Genomic DNA, 27248 nt, shown 5'->3' with positions numbered 1-27248 from the left:
TCCATTATTTCTTACCAAATGTATGGTACCATTTTCTGAACTTTCAGGAGCAAGAGGACCCAAACAAGTTGGCCACCAGCTGGCCTGATTACTACATCGATCGCATCAACTCCATGGCTGCAGTGAGTCACCTCTCTGATGTCTTTTTTTACATGAGTACACATACTTCTTTTCACATTTTTGTGTGCACTGGATTCAAAATGTCAGCTCAGGCATTGTTGTTGGATTAGCCAGTATTTCAGTTTAGCATATTTCCTTAATCTCTGATGACATTAATCGAGAGGACCGATATGTTGGAATTGGTCTGTATTCATGGTATTCTTCTCCTTTGGAATGAAACAACCTGCCCGACACCACATCCTTGGAATGGTTCTTTTTTTCCGATACAATTCCAATCCATTGGTGATCCTATCTCTACAATTGGAGGAATGTCTGCCGGTGACACGACTTCCACATGCATCTGATTGTCCATGTGTAGTTGTTGAAGATACTCCTCTAGGTCCTTTCTTTCTATGAAATAGACGAAACCAACAACAAAGGGAAATGGCGTGTTTGACAGATTCTGAGTTGGATTAAAGAATGAACCAACCTTATTTGTTTTGGGTTTTTGCTGAAATTCAGTACCATAATGTAGACGTCTGTCACAAGTGCTGATGTCATAACATGCCCTGTTAGACTATACAAAACATAACTTTTAAAAAGCTTCATTCTGTTTATGTATTTCAGATCTTGTTTGTATCATGCCTCATTTAAAATGAAATAATCTGTTTTATTTCATGCATTGCGGGCACAGTTTTAAATGTACACTTGTTAAAATTGGCATTTAATATATTTGACCTTGTGGTTCTAGATGCAGACACTGTTTGTCTTTGATGAAGAGGAGATGGAGATCAGAAACAAAGTGGTTGAAGACCTTAAAACAGCCCTCCGAACTCAGCCAATGAGGTAAAACCTAATGAAGGCATACACAAATGAAGGCATTATTGCAGATTAACAACATTTCATTACAGTATCAAAGTCAGGTGATGGGATCTTAAATATATGTTGGATGGTAATGTTTGATGTTTTGAGTGGTGTTTTTCTAAGCGCGCACATAGAACGCGTCTGTATGATTTGGAAGCCTACGTTGTTCACAAAAAAGTAATCAAAAAAGTCGAAACAAGATGGCAGAGTCTTGGGAGTCTGAAATGTTTTATGTGAATAAAGGTGTCTACACCACTTTTACTTTTTTATGTTTACATCGATTCGGTTTGTTGTTTATATGCTACACAAATGCTGTCAGGGCCAATAGAATATTGTAGGTCTTAACTGAAGTGCTCGACCATTATTGTTAGGTTGCTGCTAACACTTTAACCGAAGATCCATTAGAACACATAGTAGCTAGCTAGCTGCTAATACATTACATACAACTTTAGCATGCTGATATGAATTATATTAGAACATAATTGTTGTTTACTTTGCACATGAACATATTTGGGGCAAATAACCCACTGTGTATGTAATCTGAAGCACTGACCCGTTTTCTACTGCCGGGCACGGCAACTGAACTTGCTACTTGACAGCCAAACATGATTTTTCTGACCACGCCCCCGAGGCGAAGTTTCGCCTGGCAAAATTCGCGTGGTGATATGCTGTGTGGAAACGTACCGTTACGTACCATTAGGAAAAAGACAGAATAACTGATTCCAACGGTTCTCGATGCCCTGCCGTCCAGTGAGATACCACGTTACAACACTTTAGGCAGCTACCGGCTACACCTCCAGACAACATGGAGCACACTCGCTTTACGGTAAGCAATCAGTTTCTGAAGTAATAATGCGGGTGTTAAGGTTAACTTGTCAAGTTAGGTTTTTCTTCTGTTCAAGTTAGGTAGTGGAGAAGCGCCACTCATAATGCCTTATTTCTCTTTAAATGCCTTTTTATACCTTTACTGTTTTATAATATGCCTTTTTATTGCAATGTAAAGTACTTTTGAGTTGTCCTAAGTATGAGAGCCTAGCTAGCAAATGTACCACTCTCCCACCAGTTTGTTTTCAGAATTAGAGAATTTGATGAGGAGGATGCCATTACTCTGGCTCAACTAAATGCAGGAGACAGGTGCGAATGTGCCTGGTCCTGGCTGAAACTACACTCAAAGATCAAAGATCAATGGAAAGGGAGAAGAAGAATGACACAGTTTAAAAAAAAAATAGAGAAACCAGGGCATGCCGGATGCAGCCTCTGCTGCAAAGAGATAAATGATTCTACCAAGGGCTCCCATGCCCTTTTGGCACACTGTAAAACAGAAAAAACGGAACCAGAAGGTGGTGAGTATTATGACCACACATAGTATATTAGTGTCAAACTCCTGGCCCATCAACTCATGGCCCATCACAGCAGAGCCCATCTATGCCTGGCCCTGAGCAGATGAGGGAAAGAGTGAAGGTCCCAGTACCACTCTTTGAAAGGCTAGCAAATGCAGAAGTGAGTGTTGGTTAGCCAGTGTCGGTGCTAGTTGTTATCATAAATCATTAAAGTCTTAAGCCTAGATAAGCAGACCAGGAAATCTCCATAGATACTCCATAGTACAGTGAATCTCAGTATTTAATTGTTTTTTATAAAGAAGTTTACATGTTCTTTGCAAGTGGTATCATATAAAATACTAACACTATTTTTGTTTTTCCCAGGCACTGGTTCTTGGAACCATTGCAGAAAATCCCCTCCCCCTATCTGCAGGTCCTGTCATCGTTGAGCTTGCCCAGACACTGGCTCGGGATAAACCAGCTTTGAAGGGCATGACGCTATCCCGGACTGCTGCCTCGTACAAGATGGTCCAGGGCCTGGGGCACACCTTCTCAGAGAGGACGTTTGAGAGCATCAGGTCAACACCATTCTCAATCAACTTTGATGAGGGCACATCAAACTCCAATAAGGTGTTGTCAATTCTAGTATGCTAATTCAATCAGCAGCTGAAGCATGTGGTAGTCGAACACCTTGGCTCCATTGAAGTTCTAAAGGGGACTGCTCAATATTTGGAAACGGCCTTGGTGACCTTCTTCAATTACCATAAAATCCCATTTGCCAACATGATCAGTATGATGATGGACTCCTGTAATGTAATGCGAGGGAGCAAGTCTGGACTGGAGACCAGAATCAGAGGGACGCACTGCCAGAACCTCTTGGATTCTTGTCACCACATCCATAATGCCGCCAAACAGTTTGCTTCCCCCTTCCGCCACCACCTCAAGCAGCTCTTCACTGACCTCCACACAGACCACCACAATGAGCATGGCAACCTTCAATGCAATCCAGACAACCAAGTATGCGCTCAGGTCCAGGGGTCAGACAGACATCCAGATGTTTCAGAGAGATGATGTGAAGCTCTCCAATGTTGATAAGGTCTTCTGCAGGAACATCCACACTGCAGGAACAAAGGATAAGGCTCGCAGACAACAGACCCTATTGAAGAAGAAAGAGAGGCAGGAAGAGTTTGAGTGCCATCCAACGACCAGTGGGGAGCAAAGCAGGAAGACCACAGTGGAGGAGGACTGGCAAGACAAAGTGAGGCTCATAGCCGCTCAAAAGCGGAAAAAAGCACTGGAAGTACTGGTAAAGGCAAAGAAGGCAAAAAAGATGTGAAAAATCATCTGGGAAGAAGAGAGGGATGAGAGGCGTGGGGAAGAAGAGGGTGGGAATATGGGGTGCAAAGTGACTGCTGTGTGATTATACTGCCATCTACAGGTCATTGACGTCCCTTTTAGTAACCTAGAATTATTACTATGACGCCCTTAACTGCGAAAACAGATCCCTGCACATGTGCGCAGGCAACCCGCTATTTGCCTTTCTAACAGAGTGTACATTACATGTTTATTTTGTTTTGTGTGTTATTTACTCAATATTGTATACAGACGTTTATTTAAATATTTGGTTGTGTGTCTGTCAAGGGGATGCTGTACAGGCTACACTATGAAATATGTTAACACTGTTCATGATGAAGGTTAGGCTTGTCATTCATAGCAGCTATCTTTTCATACATCATTAGTAATGTCATAATGGATCAATATATTGATTGGCATATTATTTTTCTTGATATGTTTCTGAAACATTGATGTTAAAATTAGCCAACATTTTAAATCATTTAAATCACTTAATGTGATGGAGTCCCTTTGTCCCAAACATGCTAGAGCACATGACATTGGAGTTGAAGGTAGGCTATAGGCCTATACCCTGTTGCTCCCACTTCACTAACGTTGTGTTGAGAAATGAGTGTGAAGGTACCAGCGACGTGTGGTCAGGCCCCTCTAAGCCTTCTGAGAAGGGGTGACAAACATGTCAAACATAAGACACATAGATAACACTTTAGTCTAGGGAACATATGTTAAGCATTAGCACATAACTAACGCATGTGTCTGTATAAGTGCCTAATAAAGATTGCATTAAGCATCAGTGATTTATTAGGTCTGAATTCACCATGTCTTAATCTCACTGAATATACTCACTGAATCATTTATTCTTGTTGCATCCTTATTGACCAACTAGTTGGTCTCAACCTAAACTTACTGATATATATTAGATTAAAAAAGAATACAAATAGAAAGTTTGTAGCCCCCTAATACACAGTCTGAATATGATACTTATAGGGACAGAATAATTGTAGAACAGTTATTTCTACTTATAGTGACATTTATCCTGAGTGTCCCTTTGTTTGTCACGTTGGTGGCGTTGACTGGGGGTTCTTTGACGCTTGTGTTGTGAAAATAAATGAAATCCAAAGCGGTCCAAGTACAGTTCCAAGTGGTTGGTTTATTAACAAAATGGATGGTACAACTTGTGGGTAGTAAATAAAGTTTCAGAGCACAAAAAGCAGCGAGGCCTATCCTCCAGCAAACTAATCAATCAGCAAGGTCAAAAGCTGTGTGCTCCTAGTCAGCCGCGCCTCCCACAGGTCACTCTCCTATTTATTTGCCTTTTGACCTGTAGAGGGCACAAATTCTCAGACAATAGAAATAAATGCAAGCATTCAAATAACGTATAAAATAAATACAGAAATGGCTCCTACACTACTGAAAAACAATGTTTCATGTCTCAATGCGATGGCAACACAGGTCCAAGTAATGGGAATGGTACTCACACAGGCTGCTAGTGGTGACTGGTAGGCAGGGCCCCTGTTCTAAAGTAAAAACGTGCATGAGTGCACTTCAGTCAGTGATACCTACATAGTATATCATTACTGACCCAACATACGTTACCTATTCTAAAGTGAAGGATTACTTTCCATATAATCAGACTGAAATGATGAAAATGGCGACTACAGACACATTCGGCCTTAGAAAAACTAAATATCTCATTATTCCTTTAAAACAGGTTCCTTGTTCTAAAGTGAAGACTGATAGTTTTTCTAATGACAACTTCATATCATTTTCATAACATTTAACATAATCATCGACTATTGTTCTATCTAGGATACACAGAGTATCTCCCATGGAATGTGTGTAAACAAACAAGTAACAACGAAATGATATGAAGTATTGGAAACAGAAGCACTAAACGTATTACTAATGGCAGTGGTAGTTAATGTTTTGCAGCGGTCATTATAAAGATATACCGAACCTCTGAATGTTGGGATGGTCCATTCAATTCAAGCGAACTTACTACAACAGTCTGAGGAGCCGTATGATAAAATAACCTATTGTTAACAAGTGTGCTCTCAACTTGTATTATGTTTCTGTCTTGTTTTGTTTATTGATTGAATACAGACACCTGTGATTGTTAATGTGGGTGTGTACCTGTAATGTGATTGGTGTGTTAATGAATAAATCTCATTGAGTGAGCGCAGCTGTTGCTGTGTGTTTGAAGTCAGTCACGTCGTTGCGTCTACTCTGTGAACACCTATTTTCTACCAGATTGTGAAAATGACATTTTTTTAATGTTTTTGGCTCAATATGAGTGTCTGTAGTGCATCAAAACACCCAGGACCACGACTGCATTAGTAATTCCTATCCATGCCCTGCAGAGGTTGCCAGTAGATAGCATCTGCTTTAATCACTAGCCATTCCACATCCTACATCCAACAAACTCTTAACTCTCTCACACCACTGTTGCCTCATCAGGTTTGTAACCCGCTTCATGGAACTGGATGGGCTGACATGCCTTCTCAACTTCCTCAAGAGCATGGACTATGAGACTTCAGAGAGCCGCATCCACACCTCCCTGATCGGCTGCGTTAAGGCTTTGATGAACAACACCTGCGGACGGAACCACGTGTTGGCTCACCCTCAGAGTATCAATACCATCTCCCAGAGCCTGCAGCCAGACAACATCAAAACCAAGGTTGCAGTACTGGAGATCCTGGGTGCTGTGTGTCTAGTGCCTGATGGTCATAAGAAGGTCCTGCAAGCTATGGCACATTATCAAAAGTATGCTGCAGAGAGGACCCGCTTTCAGGTACCCACCAAAGACTGCTCCATGAGTTAAAGGGATATGCTCTGGAGAGAGTGACACTTTGTCAGTTGGGGTAGGCATGTTAATGTTAACATGCTAACATGTTGATCTTTGTACTATAAATGTGTGCGTTTTATAACAGAAACATTTGGGGGGGGGGGGGGGGGGGGACATCTGGAGGGCATTATGAATTATTCAGGTGTTATTCCAGTGTGTGTTTTTGGGAAGGTTTATATTATTGAGAAAGGTGTCGATGTCTTCTGACTCTGAATCATGACTTAATAGGTATAGATTGTCATAATACTTGATTTATCTCCTCTACCTAATCTTTCCCGTCTTGTCTTTGAATACTGGAATTATTGTTTTTCCTTTGTTACATTTGACTAGCCTGGGTACCAGACGAATTTAGCCCCGCCCACAACATTTGAGGTCTGGAAGTTCGGTCTGGCACTGCTTGGGGAGAAATTATCAAAAATCAAAAAGCTGTTCGTACCAATCAAATTGTCAAATCAAATCAACCACGTCACCAAAGAGCGTTTGGGTTGAATTCGTTTTCAACAAACATGGCTGCCGCTGGAGAGCTGAGATGTAGATGTGTAGATAGAGATGTTTTAGAAGACATCGACAGCGCATTCATTTTGAAAGAGGAACAGAGAAACACGATCAAGGCATTTGTCGATCGAAAATATGTTTTTGCCGTCCTTCCTACGGGATTCGGTAAAAGTTTAATTTATCAGCTGGCCCCGATGACGACTACTTTGCTCTGATTGGTTGTATGTATATCCAATTGAGCGAAGAGGCATTTTTTCTCCTGGTTCGGTTGAAACACGCCCCATAATCACAGCCCAATGGAGCAGTATCAGACTCATATTCTGACTACAATTATGAGTATGACATCGTCAGGCTAACATTTTACTAGATTAGCTAAGAATGTTATTCGAAGAAATAATATCTCAGTTGTGCTAGTAAGCATTCCATTTTCTTTGTAGGTTCATTGTATTGTGGTTTGTATTTGCTTAACTAATTTTGAGGTTTATCCATTCATCATCTTCTCTAAAGCATTGATTTTCAGTTCTAGATTAGACTTTTTTCTTGTTCTTATAGGAAGAGTAGGATATTATGTTGCCTTTAGTTTAGCTTTCCCAGTTTCCCAAAGCAATGTTGGCATCTGAAGACTGAAGATTTGTGGATGTGATTTATATTCCGTTTGTGTGAGACAGGAGTGTGATCCCTGATTGTAAAAGGGTAATAGTTTGAAATGTTGAAGATATAATTGAGTTGCTAGTTAGAATAAAGTCAATGCGAGAGTGTGAGCGGTGAACTGGTTAACACAATAGGAATTCTTTGGACAGGGGGTCAATGACTGTATTGGCTTCATGACAACATTGTAAAGAATATTCACTAAGCATGAATTGACTTCAAAGAAACAAAAGTAAAACCATTTATTTTATTTACTATAAAACCTGCCTTTGCAGATTTAGTCAAAATATATATTCATATATATATTTAAATATATTCATTTGAGAGTCTCTGCATTGTTGCCAAGATTGATGCTGATTCTCTCTTGCAGACATTACTGAATGACCTTGACCGAAGTACGGGTTGCTATCAAGATGAAGTCAACGTAAAAACAGCCATCATGTCCTTCATTAATGCTGTTCTCAATGCTGGTGCAGGAGAGGTCTGTGAAGTCTTCAACACTTGAACTAGTTGTCAAGTTGTCATTATAACACAATTACTGATAACGGAAATATATCACTGTCATATCACTGAACATCAGATTTGGTATGATCTAATGTTATGATTATTTTGCGTGCATAAATAAACTTTGAATTATTAAATAATTACTTACTGGGATCCACTTAATTTAATTTATGGACAACAGGCCTGAGTTAATAGCAAAATAATGATCTAGTAGTTTGAAGATGTGCAGAACACAATGGATGTGTTTCAGTGGACGTACCCCACATATTAAACCACAGTGCAGATTGTTAGATATGTCAGTCTTAACATTCATTCATTCATTTCCTTTAGGGAATTGAAATGAAAAGAGTTTTTAATCCATTCCATTTTCATTTCAGTTGTCACCTTCCTTTAAAAATATGAATAACTAAGTTATAAGATTTCAGGTCATTATTATTGATGTTTAAACCATGTTAGCAATCATTTATCATTTATAAAAATGTTAAAAGCTTTAAAAAAAATCTTTCAGTTAGTCATTTAGGATTATGTTATTTATGTGTTTAACACAAAGTATGGAATGTATTTATGAATGTGAAATGGCTTCTGTTTGTGTTTGTTTAGCTATTTCTGGGTGCCTGCCACTAGATCAATTATAATTTTTAAAATGTAATCAGATCATTTTCTGAGATCAATCCTGACACAGTATCATGCTTGTTGATGTTCACTTCAAATGTAATATGTCCTCAGGATAATCTGGAGTTCCGCCTCCATCTTAGGTATGAGTTCCTAATGTTGGGCATTCAGCCCGTTATTGATAAACTCCGAGAACATGAGAATGCCACCCTAGACAGGTGAGTAAGGGACAGAATAGTTTAGTTATTTGAAATCCTTGATCCTGGTTTCAAGTGTGTATGTCTCATGCAAAAGTATTTTTTTTTTTATAGACATTTGGACTTCTTTGAAATGGTGAGGAATGAGGATGACTTAGAACTGGCCAAGTGCTTTGGCCTGGTGAGTGTGGCTCTTCACAGCTGTTTAAGAAGTTAATGACTGAGTGCATCTTGCAACATTATTGGTGGAAATTAACTTTGATTTCCCTGATAGGCTCACTTGGACACAAAGAGTGCAAGCCAGATGTTTGAGCTAATCAAGAAGAAGCTCAATCACACGGATGCTTTCCCACACCTTCTTTCCATCCTCCAGCACTGTCTCCAGATGCCCTGTGAGTGTCCGCTGTCAATTGTAGACCTTTCTGCATTCTCATCTCACAGCATCACATACAGAGCTGCTCTGGGTTGCAGAAATGAATTTTTGGCATGGGTTGCTGAGGTTTAGGGAGACAATATACACATCTACATGCAATGAGAACTTTTTACATTTTTAATATGCATGCACAAACATTTCAGTGATGTCATTCTGAATTACATCTGACACTCAGAAAGCCTGGTCAAGCACTGATAGGTTTGTGTCGACCAGGCCTTTGACTCGAGGGATGCCCATGATCGCTTGGAAGCCTTGGTGCATCTTCATGAGTTTGTGTCTTGCCGAAGGCAGGCAGATGTAATCTGTTGCATGACAGAGAAGGATGTTGGTGACTGCCTGAACACACCGCCACACAGAGTTCTTGCTCAGCTCATATCCATCTCCAACATCCTCCCTACTGCATAAAACCCAAGAGCTGGCAGCAGCTGGATTTCGGGGCTGAGAGGGTTGAGAGGCTGCAATCTAGGTGCAGAATTTGCTGCTGTGGGAGGCAAAACGACGAGAGTGGCTGCTTTGAACAGTTTTACCGGATTCAATTATTAACATATATGGTTCCGCGCCGTCTTTGATTTAGCACAACTATACGTTGATTTAGCACAACTATACATTAAATGGCTGCCATAGTTTGTCTGACAGCTGATTTCATTTTGGCAAAAGGCAATTACATGTTCAATAAAGTGCCATATGCATCCATCGTAATATAAAATGTTATTCTTTGCATGACACATTCCCCTTACTGTGGTATTTTATTAACATTATTAGCCAACTACAACTGGAATTATTCTATACCAGATTGAGATATAACTAAGTGCAGCACCTGAACAGTGACTGCAACTAGAAGAGTGAGTTGACAACATCGATAAAGTATAGCTAAGAGTGGTCGAGACCAACCTTACAAAAGTGTCTCTTACAGAAGGTATACTTAGCTAAGAACGTTTTGGGAAACGCCTCAAAATGGTCGTATTACCGGTGTCGTCTGTGTCGTCTACAGATCGTTTTGAATAAATGGCCCATGTAGACTATTTATATCACTACTGTTTCTGGATCAACTGAAGGCTAATTTGACAAAGTTATTTAGGCTGATATTTTACCTGTTGACTCAGTCAATACACTCAAGACCATGTCATTTTGCTGTGTTTACTGAATTTATTTATTTATTTTGTGAGTTAAACTTCCTTACTTTAACTGTTCTTTGGCTTTTTTTTGGGATAAATACAAAACTCCATCCTCTTTCACCTACCCTTCTTGTCCCACACAATGTCCAGCTGCCACTGAGCTGAGGAGCATTTTCACTGCTCATCTGTTTTTAATCAGCTCCAGGGATGCTAATGTTTACAAATGATCAAAATAAGCTTTTCCATTTAAAGTGTCATAGTTGTGTTTCCTTAACAGGTAAACACCGTCCAGGGAATTTACAACGATGGCAACTTTTAGACCAGATACTTCAGCAAATTATTCTTCAGGACGAGAGAGGAGAGGATCCAGATGTTTCACCATTAGACTTCAGTGTGAAGAACATCATTAGGATGTAAGTGTAACAAGATGTTCCTGATTCATGGTGATTAGTATACGTATGCCCATGGGCGAACAAGGAGAAAGATGCCAGAGGTGTATCATGTAATCCGAGGTGCAGCAGACTGGTGTATCAAATACAGCTCTGGAAAAAATTAAGAGACCACTTCAAAATGATCAGTATCTTTGGTTTTTACTATGTATTGGTGTGTGTTTGAGTAAAATATTTGTTGTTTTCTATAAACTACTGACAACATTTCTCCCAAATTTCAAATACAAATATTGTCATTTACGGCATTTATTTGCAGAAAATGACAACTGGTCAAAACTAACAAAAGATGCAGTGTTTTCAGATCTTGAATAGTGCAAAGAAAACAAGTTCATATTCATTTTTAAACAACACAATACTAATGTTTTAACTTAGGAAGCGCTCAGAAATCAATATTGGGTGGAATAACCTTGATTTGATTTGATTCAATTACATTTTATTTATAAAGCGCCAGAACAATAAATTGTCTCAAGGCGCTTTACAGTGCCCTCAGCCTGGAACCACTTAGTACAAGCACAATGGCAACAGGGGCAAGGAAAATCACAAGTTTCATGCGTCTTGGCATGCTCTCCACCAGTCTTTCATATTGCCGTTGGGTGACTTCTGCCGCAAAAATTCAAGCAAGCTCGGCTTTGTTTGATGGCTTGTGACCATCCATCTTCCTCTTGATTACATGCCATAGGTTTTCAATGGGATTCAGGTCTGGAGATTGGGCTGGCCATGACAGGGTCCTGATGTGGTGGTCCTTCATCCACACCTTCACTGACCTGGCTTTATGGCATGGAGCATTGTCCTGCTGGAAAAAAACACTCCTCAGAGTTGGGCAACATTGTCAGAGCAGAAGGAAGCAAGTTTTCTTCCTCAATTTACTCAAACACATACCAATACATAGTAAAACCAGAGAAACGGATCATTTTGAAGTGGTCTTTACATTTTTTCCAGAGCTGTATTTTGCCATATTGCCCAGCCTTACTAGTCAACGTACACAATTAAATGTATGACACTACAGGGGTACCTCTGCACTCAATGCACTACAATGGATGAAGTCAGTCTAGTTTGATGATGATTATACGTATAGTTATACACGGACACACAAAACGAACTCGGTGTAGGACTGTTCACTCCTTACTATGGATCCAACCATCCTGTCTGGACTGCACAACACATAGCATAATGTTGCATACGTAATCAGATGTTAATATTCATATTTCTCTCCGCTTTTACTATTTCTTATTGTGTTGTTCTGTCTTATTTCTATTTAATTATCCCATATAGCATAGACCATCTTTTTCATCCAGTCTTTCTTCTAGTTCTTCTTTGTTTTGTTTTTCTTCTACTTCAACCTTGAAACATGCTGCTACTCAAGTTATCACCAAAACTATAAAAACTCAACTATGTAAACTCAGCATTTGTTGACAGAATTGGCTTCATAAATGGTACAGATGGTATTATATGTTCCCCTACCTCAACTTGACACCGACCTGCTGGCCTTCTCTATTAACAACATTTGTCAGGCCAGAGTCAGGGTTTGAACCCAGGCCACTGGATTGCTGATCCAGTGTGTAGCGCGCTGAGCAATGTAGCACCCAAGTGCAGGTATAGATCCAGGCAAAAACAGAAGCAAACAAGCAAAAAACAGAACCAAGCATGTCAAACGATCCACCTTGAGACCCGACCGCATGTTCACCACTACCGAATGACAAGTCTCTCAGTGCCATCTGTCTGACCGTTGTCTTTTCACAGGCTAGTGAATGAGAAAGAAGTGAAGCAATGGAGAGACCAGGCGGAGAAGTTCAGAAGAGGTAACACATTGCTGTTAATAAACTGTTAAGCTATGTAGCTGCAGTATGTATGAATGTTTTATTACATGTATTTGTGTACAGCCTTACCTCACTTATTATGTTGTCTCCTAGATCACACAGAGTTGATGGCTCGCTTACTGAGTAAAGAGAGGGAGTGTGAGATTAAGACCCAGGAAAAGGACGAAATGATGAAGACGCTGAACAAGATGAAGGACAAACTCCAAAAGGTGGGGGTGAAACAATACTCAACAAAAGAACATGTTCTAGACCTCGCCACTCACATCAGTGATATAGCAGTGAGAACATGTTCTAGACCAGAGGTCGCCAACCCGTCGATCGTGATCGACGTGCCGATCTCTGAGACTTTCCCTGTCGATCTCCAAAATAATAAGAAAAAAAAATACAGAAAAAAAAAAAAGTGTGTTCTGAAATGTTTTCTTACGGACTTCGGAAGACCAACGTCAGAAAAGATCTCCGCCTGAGGATGTCTGTAGAGTTTATGTGAACGTAATCACCAACGATTTCTCACAAATTCAGCCCTTCCCACTAAATGCCCCTTCTAAAGCAGCTTGCACACTGCCCCGACAAACGGCAACATTCTCCAACAAACGGCAACAAACACCAACAGTTGGGTCAGCGTGCGCCAGCAGTCGGTGTTTGTTGGTCATTGTCGGGTACTCTCGCAAGAGTTCAACATGTTCAGTCGGATCGGGTAAAGTTGCAGAATGTCTGCCCAATGTAGAGATTTCACGCGAGTTGAGCCTAGTTTTCAAGGTAACGAGCTGTCAGAATGTTGGAATTCGTTTGCCTAACATCCTCGAGCTCTCTTTGATGTCGTAGTTATGTTGGTTATTGGCCAGTTTGTTAAAAGAAAATGATATCCTAAGTCTATTTATAGATTAACGTTATGCATTAGCTTACCCAAACGAACGGTTTTCGAGACAGATATTTGTCTATTTAACTTCTACGACTCGTTTAACACTGCAACATGTTTCTAAATATTAATATTAATGTTTACGGTGACACGTTACATGAGTACGTTTGCGCTTATGTTAGTTATCGGGCACTCCCACTTCGTTCAACTTATCGCGTTGGTTTTCGAAATATTAATATGCACGCAGCCTGCTTTTACATACTGTTGTATGAAAACGTTTTGGCACCCCTCTGAGGCTGCATGATAATTTACTCTTGTCTTCACCAAAAAAAGTGGTATATTATTCATTTTCTAGTTAACACTGAGTACTGGGGTGTTGTCCAGACAAAGATATTTAGTGTAGCAGTATTTAATTGTGTGAAATGAAATCAAATGTGAAAAATAGGCTGTGCAAATATTTAGGAACCCTAATCATTTTAATGATTTGAATACCTGTAACTACTCAATACTGATTAATTGCAACACATAATTAGTCTGATTTAGCTTGTTAAGCCTTCAATTCTATAGAAAGGTGCATCCAATCATTAGAAAAAGTATCTAAGGTAGCCAATTGCAAGATGTGATTCTCCTCTGAAGAGTGGCAACATGGGGGCCTCGAAACAACTGTCAAATGATTTGAAAACAAAGATTGTTTAACATCGTGGTTTAGGGAAATTGATGTGACCAAGAACACACTAAATTACTTAATTTCAGTGCAACATAAAAAGGAAAATATGTTATTTACCCTTTCACCAATCTACTGGAATCTCAGTAGTGCAGCCTAGTTACCTCAATGAGCCGAAGTGACATACTGACCCTGCAAAAGTTGTTAGGTTGGATGAACTGTAGAGTAGAATACGTTTCGAAAATGAAGTGTCAACGGGAGAGAATGCGCCCATAAATGTAGCCCCAAATGTTTTCAACTCCTAGCAATGCCATGCCCATGCTCTTTACAACAGATGCACAATACGGTGTTAGGCAGCTTCAAGATCAAATGACTCTATTGTACTCAGTGTTGCCAGTGTTAATAGTGTAAATATGTGTACTGTATTTATTTGAATAACAATGCCATATTCATTTCAGGGTGGAAGTGTCCCTATTCCCCCTCCTCCTCCTCCTCCTGTGCCTCCTGGTGGTCCATTACCGCTTCTCCCTCCACCCCCTCCATCTCTACCCTTCTCTAGCCCACCTCCACCACCACCACCACCACCCCCACCCCCAGGAGGGCCACCTCCTCCACCTGGTGCCTCGGCCATCTTCTCAGGAGTCCCACCTCCATCAGGACCACCGTTCTTCAGCAGCAGCAGCAGCCTTAATCCACGCACCAAAAGCATTCCTCAGCCTTCACACCCACTCAAGTCTTTCAACTGGGCTAAACTGGGGGAGGTGAGTCCAAGACTTTTACTCTTCACACTCTGGGTGCAAGCACAATGCCAAAGTGCAAAGTCAGCGCAGATCTCCCACTCCTAATGATTATATCTCCCACTCCTATGATTATGTGTGTGTGTGTGTCTGTGTGTGTGTGTGTGTCTGTGTGTGTGTCTCTCCCACTCCTGTGATCATATCTCCCATGATTATAAAGGAATTGGACAGGATTGTTTCCCATATATTTAAGCAATATAGTACCCAGTGTTTGTTTGCGGTCCACGAATCCTGTGAGTAGAGAAGAGAGGTTTGGGATGATGGCAAAGGCATACAGACACAAAAAATAGAATAAAAAGTGCATCTATCAACAATGTCTTTCTGTACATTTCTCAGATCTGTGCTGATATGACATGCTGTGAATGTATGCAGGATGCTTTTCAACTACAGTTGACAGTGGTCCCTGCTACAATTACTGCTGTGGTCCCTTCTGCTCTCTCTCTTTCCTCACTCCCCAGAACAAGATCCTTGGCTCCATCTGGCATGACATAGATGATCAAAGGGTCTTCAAAATCTTAGATCTGAAGGATATTGAGATGATGTTCTCAGCCTATCAGAGACAAGTATGTAATCTTTCACTTACAGGAAGGGCAAAAGGCATGCCGACATGGACATCATATATTAATGATGGATGATGGATCATTTATTTTCATATGATTAGGTCATCTGGTGGTGGATGTGCAAATGGTCCATTTTGTTGTGTGTGTTTCTATGCATCTGACTGATTTAATAGAAGCTGTTCATCCTGGAATGACTTATTGTGTCGATCCCCTTGAACTTCAGCATGCTGTTCCTTATTTTTCCTCAATATAACCATAAAAACAGATTAGCAGTCAAAAAAGATAATTTTCCAATGTTCCTTTTTCCTTCTCCAAAGCTTTTGTTTCACCACTGTGGGAAACTCTAGTGCTAGTGATCTGAGTTGTGACAAGTGAACTAAAAGAGCAGGATTAGGTATTTGAGTTCAACAGCCAATCAAATTTCACCCTTCCTTTCTGTGCTCCTGAGGCAAAGAGTTGGTTGGCTGGAATTGTTTATGGCTCGGTCCAAGCCACTATGCTTGTTTCCCATTTCCAGTCAGCACTTGTATGAACACACAATGATGAAACCCTCTGGCCATGGGAGGTTTCAGTGTTTCAGTGTCAGACCTTATGAAATTGGTGATGCTTTGGGCTAAGTGACTTGCTTTGTTTGTTTGTCTGTTATTTTTTGCTGGTAGCAGAGGGATAGCAACAGACATGTTTTAGAGATGTAATGGGTCTATACAGAGACGACACACACATGCATTTTAATGAACACAACCGAATACAGGGCCTCTCAAGCAGTTATTGAACTGACATGGGTGTTGTCTTTCGGTTTCCCAAAACCCCATTCATTCTCTCACAGGGATTCTCTTTTTCAAACCAGAATCAGCTGTATACAAAATGACGATGGTCACTCCCATACTCTATTGGCTGCCACAAGGCTCTATAAATAAACACATCTCTGTTTGACCTTTGCCATGTCTCTTTCTCAGAAATACACAGGCTCTGTGGATGACCTGTACCTCAGCACACGCAAAGTGAAGGAGTTGTCTGTCGTCGACGGCCGGCGTGCTCAAAATTGCGTCATCTTGCTCTCTAAGTATGTCTATTATCAAATGGGTCAACACCAGTAGTGTGTCAAGAGAATGGGAATGATTTGACTTTGAGAGTTAATGATACAAGGACTGCCGTGCCCTTTGGACACTGTGTTAACAAAACTACTATATTCTGCAAACAGTTAGCGGAGGACTTAGATGGGGCACATCTGTGATGGATTGTTCTTAGTCTTTCTATGGGCTCATGAAGTATGATTAATACACATTTCAATCTGCACTGTTGTTTTACATTATGGTGCAGCTGTCCTGAGTTTGTTTTCAAATTCACTGTCATATCAAGACTCTCACCACATCAAAATACATCTATGTTATATGACCCAGAAGGCATCACAGTCCCACACATGGATGTATTGTGGTTGAGAGAGAGACGCTCACACAGAGAACCAAGGTTACAGTGTAACCATGTCTTTAACTTGTGTCGTCTCCAAACATAGGCTAAAAATGAGCAATGAAGAAATAAAGAGAGCAATCCTTGAGATGGATGAGCAAGAGGAGCTGGCCAAAGACATGCTGGAGCAGGTAACAACACTTACACCAACTCAAACTTCTCCTCCACCTCCCTTATTCATCTGATTTTCCAGAAATTTGTTGTGAATGACATTTCCCGGACCGTTTTCTAATTTTCCCAAATTAGACCTTTCATTTCTCAAAAAAGAAAAAAAACTTGGACCTTGCAAGTATATTTAGGACTCCAAGCAGCAAAGATGTTTATTTAGCAAAGGTGCTGGAACCCTATGTAGCTTGTTCTGGTTCTTCTTCTTCTTTTTTTCTAAAACACGATGGGCAGTAAAACCATAACTTGTCGTTCACATGTCTTGATCAAGATTTCCAAATGAGTGAAATGACTCACACAAGTAAACAACTCATTCTCACCTCTCGGGGGCTCTATAATAAGCCAAAGTATATGCTTTGTTAATATATTGGGATTTTGGAAATTGACCCATTCACGCTAATTTCTTCTTCTTCTTAATATTATTGGTGTTGTTGTTGTCCTTTATTTGTGGGCAGTTGTTAAAGTTTGTCCCTGAGAAGAGTGACATCGACCTTCTAGATGAGCACAAACATGACCTGAACCGCATGGCCCGAGCCGACCGCTTCCTGTTTGAAATGAGCAGGTGGGTTGGCTCCTGAGCATTTCATCAAGGTTAATCACTGAGGCTTGGATATACACACCTCCTGAGGTCACAGCCTCAGTGTCCATAGGAGTGCATCTGTTGATAAAAAACATCAATAAAAACATCAGTAGTAATATGTTGCAGTATGGTCAATAGTCCAATCTACATGAGTTAATGTAATAATGTAATGTAATAGTTCTAGATACCATATTTTCTTAAGTAGAGTAATAATAGGCAAACAGCTGTTTGACTGATAATTCAACCATTCATGAGTCTTTGAAGCACAATTTAACAGTGGCCCACATGCTTCATTGTGTATCTCTTCTCTTCTCTTCTCTTGTATTGTTGCTTATCTTCCTGCCCCTCTCTTCTCCTGGACATGGGCTTTCCTCTGTGTCTTTGGCACAGTGTGTCATGAAGGGAGAGGCATTCTGCAGTCAACCCATTTGATGTGATAAATAGCTTTGTGTGAAATAGGAGTATAGAGGAAAAGAGGCGCTTCATATTTTTTTCCCAATTTTTCTCTCCTCCCTTGGTCTGCCATATTCTGTTTAGAATTGACCACTACGAGCAAAGACTACAAGCACTTTTCTTCAAAAAGAAGTTTGCAGAGAGGCTGGCAGAAACCAAGCCCAAAGTGGAGGGTAAGACTGAACAATCAGAACTCTTTTAAAGGACAAAGAAATGGTGTCCGAAGGGATTTTCTTGCATTAACCCAAATTGTTTTATATGTGTCTGAGGGGTGTGGCAATTTACACAGAGCAGATTCTAGGGAAGTTGTATTGTAAATCTGGGAACAAATGTATGATAAATCAAGAACTTCATTGTGACAGTTCTGTTCAGGCATCACGCCTGACCATTTACTGGGTATTGTAAATAAAGTAAATAAACAGTTTGCCCAGTCTTCATAAATGATTAGGTTCACTTAAAGTGCTGCTGACCTTGGGGACATACTCAAGGATAGCCTGTAACATTTCTCATTTAGAGGACATGTACTGAAAAAATAAAAGTATGTTGAAAGAGCATAAAAACCCTTGACACATTCACCATGGCACACCAATGCCTTTAACCTTTTACTGGGCAGGCCCATAAAGTTTATGGATAAGAGGATGCTGATAGAACCCAGGACTGAGCTGCAGCTCTAGCTACCCTTAAGGCCTTAGACAGAGCCATTTCGGTGAAGTAGCCACTTTTATAGCCTGACTGATTTTGGATCAAGGAAGTCATTCCGGGAGAGGAATTTTGAGACCTGTTTGAAAACCATCCTTTGGATAGCCTTAGATATTAATGGAAGTTATGAGACAGGCCTAATGTTCTTTACTTGAGCATGGTTGAGTCGAGGCTTTTTGAAAAGTGGGGTCACCTGAGCCTGTTTGAATGTGATTGGAAATGTTCCTGAAGCCAATGAAGTATTTCTCATATATGTGTGATTGCTGGCACAATATTGGAGGATGTTGGTAGGAACGAGGTCCAGCGGACATGTAGTAGGATGGCTACAAGTCAGGGGTTTGGATACCCCACTCTCAGTGAGAGGGGTGCAATAAGGAATTGATGTTCCATGTTCCGTTAGGAGGCAGAGAGGGGCATGTAGTGGGACTGCTTTGAAGGTGGAAAATAATTGTCTGAGGTACTGCTGAACTTTTCATTGTAAAGATTTGGGCAGCACTGATACTGGATGTACACCATTTTCTCTCAGCAGCTCTGAGATATTATTATTATTATTATTATTACTACTACCACTACACAGGACCACAGTGAAGACAAAATGACGGCCGACATGGTCACAATAATGAAGTTGTTGGATAATGACATGAGCATCAGGTTAAAGAGATCCCTTCGAATATATCTCTTCAGATATTTTGTATCCATTACCTATTTGGTAACATTCAGAAAATTATATTTATTTTTTATTTTGACATCATACTAAATAGATAAAAAGCATCTCTGGAATGTGTGTGTGTTTCTCCATCCCTCGTTGGACCTTCAGCTATTCTGCATGCATCTCGAGAGGTGATGAGGAGCAAGAGGCTGACTCAGATCCTGGAGGTGGTGCTGGCCTTTGGGAACTTCATGAATAAAGGACAGAGGGGAAATGCATATGGATTCAAAGTGTCCAGCCTCAACAAGATTGTTGACACCAAATCAAGTATAGACAGGTTTGTGAACACTCCCTCTCTGTGTGTGTGTGTGTGTGTGTGTGTGTGTGTGTGTGTGTGTGTGTGTGTGTGTGTGTGTGTGTGTGTGTGTGTGTGTGTTAGTGCTCTTACCATTTGACCTGCTATTGGTGATCTGCATTTAACTCACCAGGGTCTTGGATAAATACTGTCTGTCCCAATGAATACATGACGCACTTAAATGTCCAGATGTATAATATTTATGAGAGTTGTCCTAATTAAATGAAAGCTATTTTGATTGGTTAAAATTAAAGTGGGCGCTCTTTATAGAATAAGATCTTGTTTTACTTTTGAAAACCGAATGGAAATAGTGCAATCAACAATTTTCTCAGTTCTTAACTATGGTGACATTGTTTACACCTATGCTGCACCCTCTACCAGGGTTTTTCCTGGGTCAAAATGGGTCTTCGGTGCTCCAAAAAAAAATTTCTGTGTTACCATGGTCACCTGGTAGCTTGCATTTTACCATTTCATAAATAATGAGGATATGCTTCAGGAAATCATTTTGCTTTTAGATTCAAATAGATTGACAATAGTTCAAGCCCCATGGTGCTATCATGTATGGTTCAAAGATTATTAAAGTTTACCTCTTTACATATATATGCAAACTACTGAAATGTATATCAATAGAATCTAGAACTAACCAGTGGTCAGAAATGGAACACACAAATTATGAAAATCAAGTTTATCTATTATTACTATTCATTTTTATTATACAAACCTACATACCATTATTTTTGTTTTTATTATTAAAACTGTCCACAAATATGTTTAATAGTGTGTTTAACTTCTATTGGCCCACCGATGGAGGCTGCGTTGGAAATCAAACTTTTGTCAGCATTTTGAGTGGACATTTCATTTGCATTTGTACAGGTGTATTCGTGCACGTCGGGCTGGCCCTCGCAGCGGAACGACAGTTTACAACCGCACCGGTTTATCAATGATAATATTAATTCGAGATGCAACACAAATACATCCACTCTCCTCCGAACGAGCTGAGCTTTCATTGATAAACCAATGCGGTTGTCTGCCTCTCCCGAGGACCCGCGGTCTACTGGTACTCGTTCAAACGGGTAAACAAATCAAATAATAGTCTACACCTGTGTAGGTCCTCAACATAGCAGATATTGTAATACATTGAAAGCCATGAATACTGAAAATGGAATGTTATGCTCAAAATCACCGCCGACTGATGAAGTCAGGATCCATACGCAAGTTGAGTGATTGGCAGTTGGCCGCTCTGTCCATTCGCGCACCTCACAGTTGCGTATTGTTCAGACAAGAAGACACGCTTATCAACTCGATTACTATTGATCAAAACAGAACGAGGTTTCGGCTGTAGCCTATACTTGAAACATACTATTGAGACCATATTCGAACATGCATTGCACGCGTGATGAAGGCGCATCCCACCACCTGAGCGAAATAATTCATATCTATAAATAACAGGTCACCTTTATTTTTTTAACCAGATTTGTAAACAGGTCGCGATCAATATTTTGCAGTACAATAGGCTACCTTGGTTAAAAATCAAATTACGGTAGATGCATGCTAGCATTGCGCTAAATAATTAGACAGCTAACATTAATTAGTGGTGTTAACATAAAGTCAGTTATTGTATATGGCAATAATATTATTCTAAAACACCTTCACTAGTGGTTTTAACCAGATTTGTAAGCAGGTTGTAAACAACATTTTTGAAGTGCCTTGGTTTAAAACAGCTAAAAGCTAGCTACATTAAGTTGCTTGCTCAAATCTCAAATTCAAACCAAGTATTCTCTAAACTGGCAAGCTTGGAGCAGCCTCTTTTCAATGATTGGCTCAGGGGGTGGGAGGTGGGACAAGCTGCTGCCTTGAAGTCGACGGTGAGGGCTCAAAACACCATTAAGCTGAATTGCGCCATGAATGACAGCTTTTTTTTATTTATTTTTTTATCGCTGACTTTTTTTGGTGCCTTAGGCGCTCGGGATTTGTTGTAGGCGCTCTGGAAAACGGCTTAGGCGCGCGCCCAAATTTTCTCTATGCAGGAAAAACCCTGTCTACCTTAAAACTCCTGGACTCTGTTTACCATAGTGCTATTCGCTTTGTTACAGGAGACGCTTTCAGGACCCACCACTGTAACTTATTCAAGAATGTTGATTGGTCCCCTCTAGCAGACAGGAGGGAAAAACACTGTCTTTTATTTGTTTATAAAGCCTTAGTGGGAAAACTGCCTAATTATCTTATGTCACTTTTAAAATCCATCTGTCATAACACACGGTCACAGAGCCTCATCTCCCTTGAAATCCCCCTTACAAAAACTAATATAGGTAAAATAGCTTTTAAGTTCTTTGCTTCCCATAAATGGAACACTGTTCAAGTGGATTTGAAACTAACCAAGTATTTGTCTGTCAACCCATTTAAGAGCCTTTTAGATGCTAAGGATGTGCCTCAATGCTGTTGTTTTAAATGATTCTCTGATTTTATTTGTTTTTACTTATTTTTTAAAATAATTTTTTTATACTTCATTTCTGAGTTGTTTAATGTGTTTTGTTTGTTTTGTTATGTTTTTTTTATTTATTGTTCATCTGTATTATGTACCCTCAATCAGGGCATTGCTGCAAAAGAGCCCTGTGCTCAGTCAATTCTCCCTGAATAAATAATGATGATGATGATGATGATGATATCCAACTATTGAAATAAAGTAATCAGTGAAAATCATTATATGATTGTTCACAAGTGGTGCAAAGTTGAAGGATTGAAAAAACATCTGAGTCAGTGAAACAGTTGATGACTTATCACAGTGGAAGCGATTATTAATCCGCTTGTTTACACATTGCCTTCAGCCTGTTGGCTTACAAATATCACACAGTAATATATGCTATATATGCCTACTTGACAGGAGCATGACTATGTTGCACTACCTAATAACGATCCTTGAGAAGAGTTACCCTGACACGCTGCACATCCAGCAGGATCTTCAGAGTATTCCTGAGGCAGCCAAGGTCAAGTGAGTAGAAAGAGCAGGCTGAGCGCACAGATGGAATTTGAAACGAGAGATGATCATCTGTATGTTGCCGATTTAGTCCTGTAGAGTCTCATTCATTGAACCATTGAACCCTTTCCCTCTGCAGTCTGGCTGAGCTGGAGAAGGAACTCCACAGCATGAGGAGTGGACTGAACGATCTAGAGGCTGTGAGTGGAACATCTTCTCATCCATTCACAAACAATAGGAAATGACACATTATTCTGGGACTTGGGCAGACGTCAAATAATCATCTTACTGCCTTTAGTACCAGTAAAGCAAGACTAGCTATTATGAAGGATCTTAATGCCTTTAGTACCAGTAGAGCAAGCAAGACCAGCTGTTATGAAGGATGTAAAGTAGACAAGTGTATTACAGGATGAAATAAAAGACCTCTTGTATGCATGCATGCTTGCAGATCGTGTTACACCTTAAGGACTTCCATTGGCCTCAGTTTGACTCAAATATAAAGACAGAATCCCTAGTAAATCATATGAACTCTATCCATGTCTTTCTTCTGATGTGGATATCCATTATTCCACATGCTTTCCCCAGGAGCTTCTGTATCAGCGGAATCAAGGATGTGACAAAGGAGACCGATTTGAGCCAGTGATCAGTGACTTCATCATGGTGGCCACTTTTAGTTTCACAGAGCTGGATGAGCTGCTGCATGAAGCCAAGGGCAAGGTAGGATTCTGCATGAGTTAGCCTCTACTACTACTACTACTACTACTACTACTACTCCACTCCAGTGCACTGTGTGTGATAAATGACTTGCAACAATCACATTATTCTATTATTATATAGCATGAAGTTAAAAACGGCCTATAATATACTCATTGTTGTGTAGCACTTGGAAATAGAGGATTACCTTTGTAAGTATGTAGAAAACTATACCACTGACCCCACAAAGCCCATCCCAAATTAATCAAATCATCCTTGAGTTTGGTCAGTGGAGCTGCCAAGTAGGGATGGGTATCGTTTGGGTTTTTTCCGATACCGGTGCTAAACCGTTACTTTTAAAACGATACCGGTGCCTAAACGGTGCCTGAACCGATACTTTTTTTTTTCAAAGCACAAAGCGACGATTGACGACATTAAAGAAAGGCTTTTTGTATTGCCAAGGCAATTTTTTTTCTTCAAATTGAGCAATATATTAACTGTTTAAAGTATATTATAAATATAAATCCATACAAAACACTTGGCTTCCAACAACAGCTTCAAACTTTTTAACTTCAAACTATGAACATTATATTAACTGTAAACAACAGTTTATAGTATACTTAAATAAATATAAATAAATACAAAAAACAGCTTCAAACTTCTTTTGCAAAAATATGAGCATATTTGCCTTTGGAGTCAAAAATGTATTATTTTGTTTGCATTTATTTCATGAAATTTCACCATTTTATGATTTGTTTATACCTATCGTTTCTATCTTGTTTATAGTTAATCTTGTTACTTGAACACACTGAGTACGAGAAAATGTCTACTGCCCCTTTAAGAGACTATCGTTGGTTAAGTTTAGCTGTCATCTCCGTTTATTTTTCAGTCTTCGGTTGCTGATCTGTCGTTGACTCTTGCCTTCTCTCCCCTCTTTTCACGCAATTGTTTTGTTGCATTTGCTGCACGTCGCGATGTTTGAATCTTTTTGTGCGAAATACAGACACACTTTAGACCGTTTACCTTTCGGTATTTTCTCTGTTAAAAGGTTGATGGCTAGTTCTGTTTGTGCTTGCTCTGTGAAATGCTGCTTGCTCTTCACTGTCATAAGACTGTTGCTATGAAAACACCAATGAGCGTGAGCGACACAGGAAAAAGTTTACATTGGGAGCTGGGGCAGTTTTACATGTGCCTAGGCCCTAGGGTGACCAGACGTCTGGATTTAGGCCGGATAGTCCGGATTTTCAATGCCCTGTCCGGAGTCCGGCGCAGCATCAAGCCGGACGCATATTTGTCCTCCTTTTTGGAGTTGCACTGGGCCTAAAGCCGTGCTCTAGAATATTTTGCTGGAACTCAGTCTAACAAATGAATGGCTAAAAGTGGTGTCAAATAAATATCTGATAGGCTTAGGTTAGGTTCTAACCCTATATCATTGGTTAAAAACGTAAACAAGGCTTCATGTGCTGGCTACGTCATATCTACTCTGCTGGCTACATTGACAGAAAGAAAACATGCCAAAAGGTCAGACGTCGTTCAACCCAGAATGGACAAAAGCAGTCGATACTCCTTTCATGGCTTCTGCACTCTCTGCCTACTCTGTAGCTTACAGGTACATACAGATTACATCAAAGCAAACAATTTGCCCTTTTCAGTGGCAACCGACGCATCAAACAAAGGTACGACCAAGTGTTTCCCAATTGTACTGAGACATTTGTACTTTGAGGAAGGTGTACAACATGCCCTGTTGGATTTTTACAGTGACAGCAACGACACTTCAGAGGCTATAACCAGGGGCGGCCCTAGCACATTTGGCGCTCTAGGCGAGCTTCACTCCTGGCGCCCCCCCACCCCCCAAAATATATATATATATATTTTTTCCCACGAAAACGGAATTGCAACTTTCAAACGCTATTTTGCCCTTTAAGACTGCATTTCTTTCACATAAACACAACAACGATCGCGACGATGAACAAACATTAATTCAAGAACAAATCACTGAGAAAATGTCACGCCTGTGCTGGACTACGCTCCGGCAACGCCCCCTGCTCAACTGTTTATGGACACACACACCTCCACGTCATCTTCCCAATCGCCTGCAAATAATGTCTTCTAAAAGTTAATCTAAAATGATATAACAAAAGTATGTATTATCATCATTTGTTAAATTTAGCTATTATGTAGTTATTAAGCATTGTGGTGTATTTGGACAGCCTGACATTTTTTTATTCCAAGATGCATAATTAATTAAACTGGCTAGCTCGCTCCACCAAAACTAAAGCTGTCCAAATTTGATTACTCAAATTTTTATGACGCAAAATAACGCAAATTGCGGTACAGCTGAACTTGAACTGATGTTTCGACTGAATGGCAATAACAAGGACCGTCACAAGTCACTGGCTAGCTAGCGTTAGCTAACTAGCAAGATTACATACAATCCATTCGCTAAAGTTGACAATACAACACTTGGATTTTTACCAGTATTCCTCACTTGTTGACAAGTTGCCGTGTTTGGCTTCCTTAATGGGTGTGCTATGCAACGAGTAAGATATGTGTAGTGTTGTTGCACTGGCTATTGGCTTTATATGTGCGCCCCTATTTTAATCATGTCTTTTTTTGTATAATGTAGAATAAATGGACATATCATTTTTGATATACCCGCCTCTGTAAAATCCTTAAAGAACTATGTGACAGGGAGTAGGAAAACTTTCAATGATAAGGTACATCTTTTCTTCTTAACTCCACTAAAGTGCCGGGGGAAATTCACGCATTCGTGAACGTTTTCTTATCTGGAATTCATTCTAGGCTAGAACAGGATTTAAGGATTTACCTTTCTCCTTGGCACGTTTCTCTTCTTCTTCCTTTTCTTCTTAAATTGCGTCCCGGATGGCTTTTGCCTCTTCATTATTTTGTTCTTCAAAGTTTCTTGAACACACACACACTCTAACCAAACGCCTCACTGTGCTAGCATGTTCTGACAACACCAAGGACTTACGTACCCCTTCCATTTCGATTTTTGGGTCATTTTACCCTAATGTTAGATTTTGTTTTTTTATGTCAAAATATTGGTTAGAGATATAGAAGGGGGCGCAAAAAAAACTCTGTCCAGCAAAAAAAAAACATAATTCTTGTTTGTTTGTTTTTTTTGCTGGGCGCAGTTTTTTGCGCCCCCCTGTCGCTACACAATGGTAGTCCTTTGGGGGATCGTAGTCCCTCACATTGCGCATGCTCAGACACAAACGGTTTACGGCATAAGGCTGATCAACATCAACATATCTGGCTTGTCTTAACGCATAATGTAGGTTTATTTAACGTAATATTTAATAATGTTGTAAATGGTTTAAACGTCAACATATGGGGCTTGTCTTAACGCATAATGTGGGTATATGTAATGTTATATTTAATTATGTTGTAAACGGCTAACAGCATAAGGCTCTACGTCAACACATGAAACGAAACTGGGGAGAGACTTTTTGATCCTCCACCTCATCTGTTTTGTCCACTGTGACATCTTCTTTGTTTTTAAATAAATGGTCATGTTTTCAAAAAACTGGCTTTCGTCGCTTTTCTCCATGATTGAAAACGGATCTGT

At 40.1% G+C, this 27248-nt stretch overlaps 1 protein-coding gene across 1 annotated transcript in view; it reads left to right on the top strand.

Moving 5' to 3' along the window:
• Positions 1 to 27248, top strand: part of daam2 (dishevelled associated activator of morphogenesis 2) — a 73209-nt gene that overhangs the window by 41526 nt on the left and 4435 nt on the right. The window contains exons 4-23 of the mRNA XM_031579821.2: positions 48 to 122; positions 851 to 945; positions 6090 to 6423; positions 7991 to 8101; positions 8851 to 8954; positions 9048 to 9114; positions 9208 to 9325; positions 10759 to 10894; positions 12671 to 12729; positions 12841 to 12956; positions 14726 to 15028; positions 15523 to 15627; positions 16581 to 16687; positions 17138 to 17222; positions 17712 to 17818; positions 18374 to 18462; positions 19806 to 19974; positions 22874 to 22981; positions 23106 to 23166; positions 23552 to 23683. Coding sequence (XP_031435681.1) covers positions 48 to 122; positions 851 to 945; positions 6090 to 6423; positions 7991 to 8101; positions 8851 to 8954; positions 9048 to 9114; positions 9208 to 9325; positions 10759 to 10894; positions 12671 to 12729; positions 12841 to 12956; positions 14726 to 15028; positions 15523 to 15627; positions 16581 to 16687; positions 17138 to 17222; positions 17712 to 17818; positions 18374 to 18462; positions 19806 to 19974; positions 22874 to 22981; positions 23106 to 23166; positions 23552 to 23683 — 2481 coding nt within the window. The remainder of the gene's footprint in view (positions 1 to 47; positions 123 to 850; positions 946 to 6089; positions 6424 to 7990; positions 8102 to 8850; positions 8955 to 9047; positions 9115 to 9207; positions 9326 to 10758; positions 10895 to 12670; positions 12730 to 12840; positions 12957 to 14725; positions 15029 to 15522; positions 15628 to 16580; positions 16688 to 17137; positions 17223 to 17711; positions 17819 to 18373; positions 18463 to 19805; positions 19975 to 22873; positions 22982 to 23105; positions 23167 to 23551; positions 23684 to 27248) is intronic.

The sequence above is a fragment of the Clupea harengus genome, chromosome 14, assembly GCF_900700415.2.
Source record: "Clupea harengus chromosome 14, Ch_v2.0.2, whole genome shotgun sequence".
Classification (NCBI taxonomy): Eukaryota; Metazoa; Chordata; class Actinopteri; order Clupeiformes; family Clupeidae; genus Clupea; species Clupea harengus.
The sequence above is the reverse complement of the archived record's forward strand: the minus strand, read 5'-3'. Positions and strand labels throughout refer to the sequence as shown.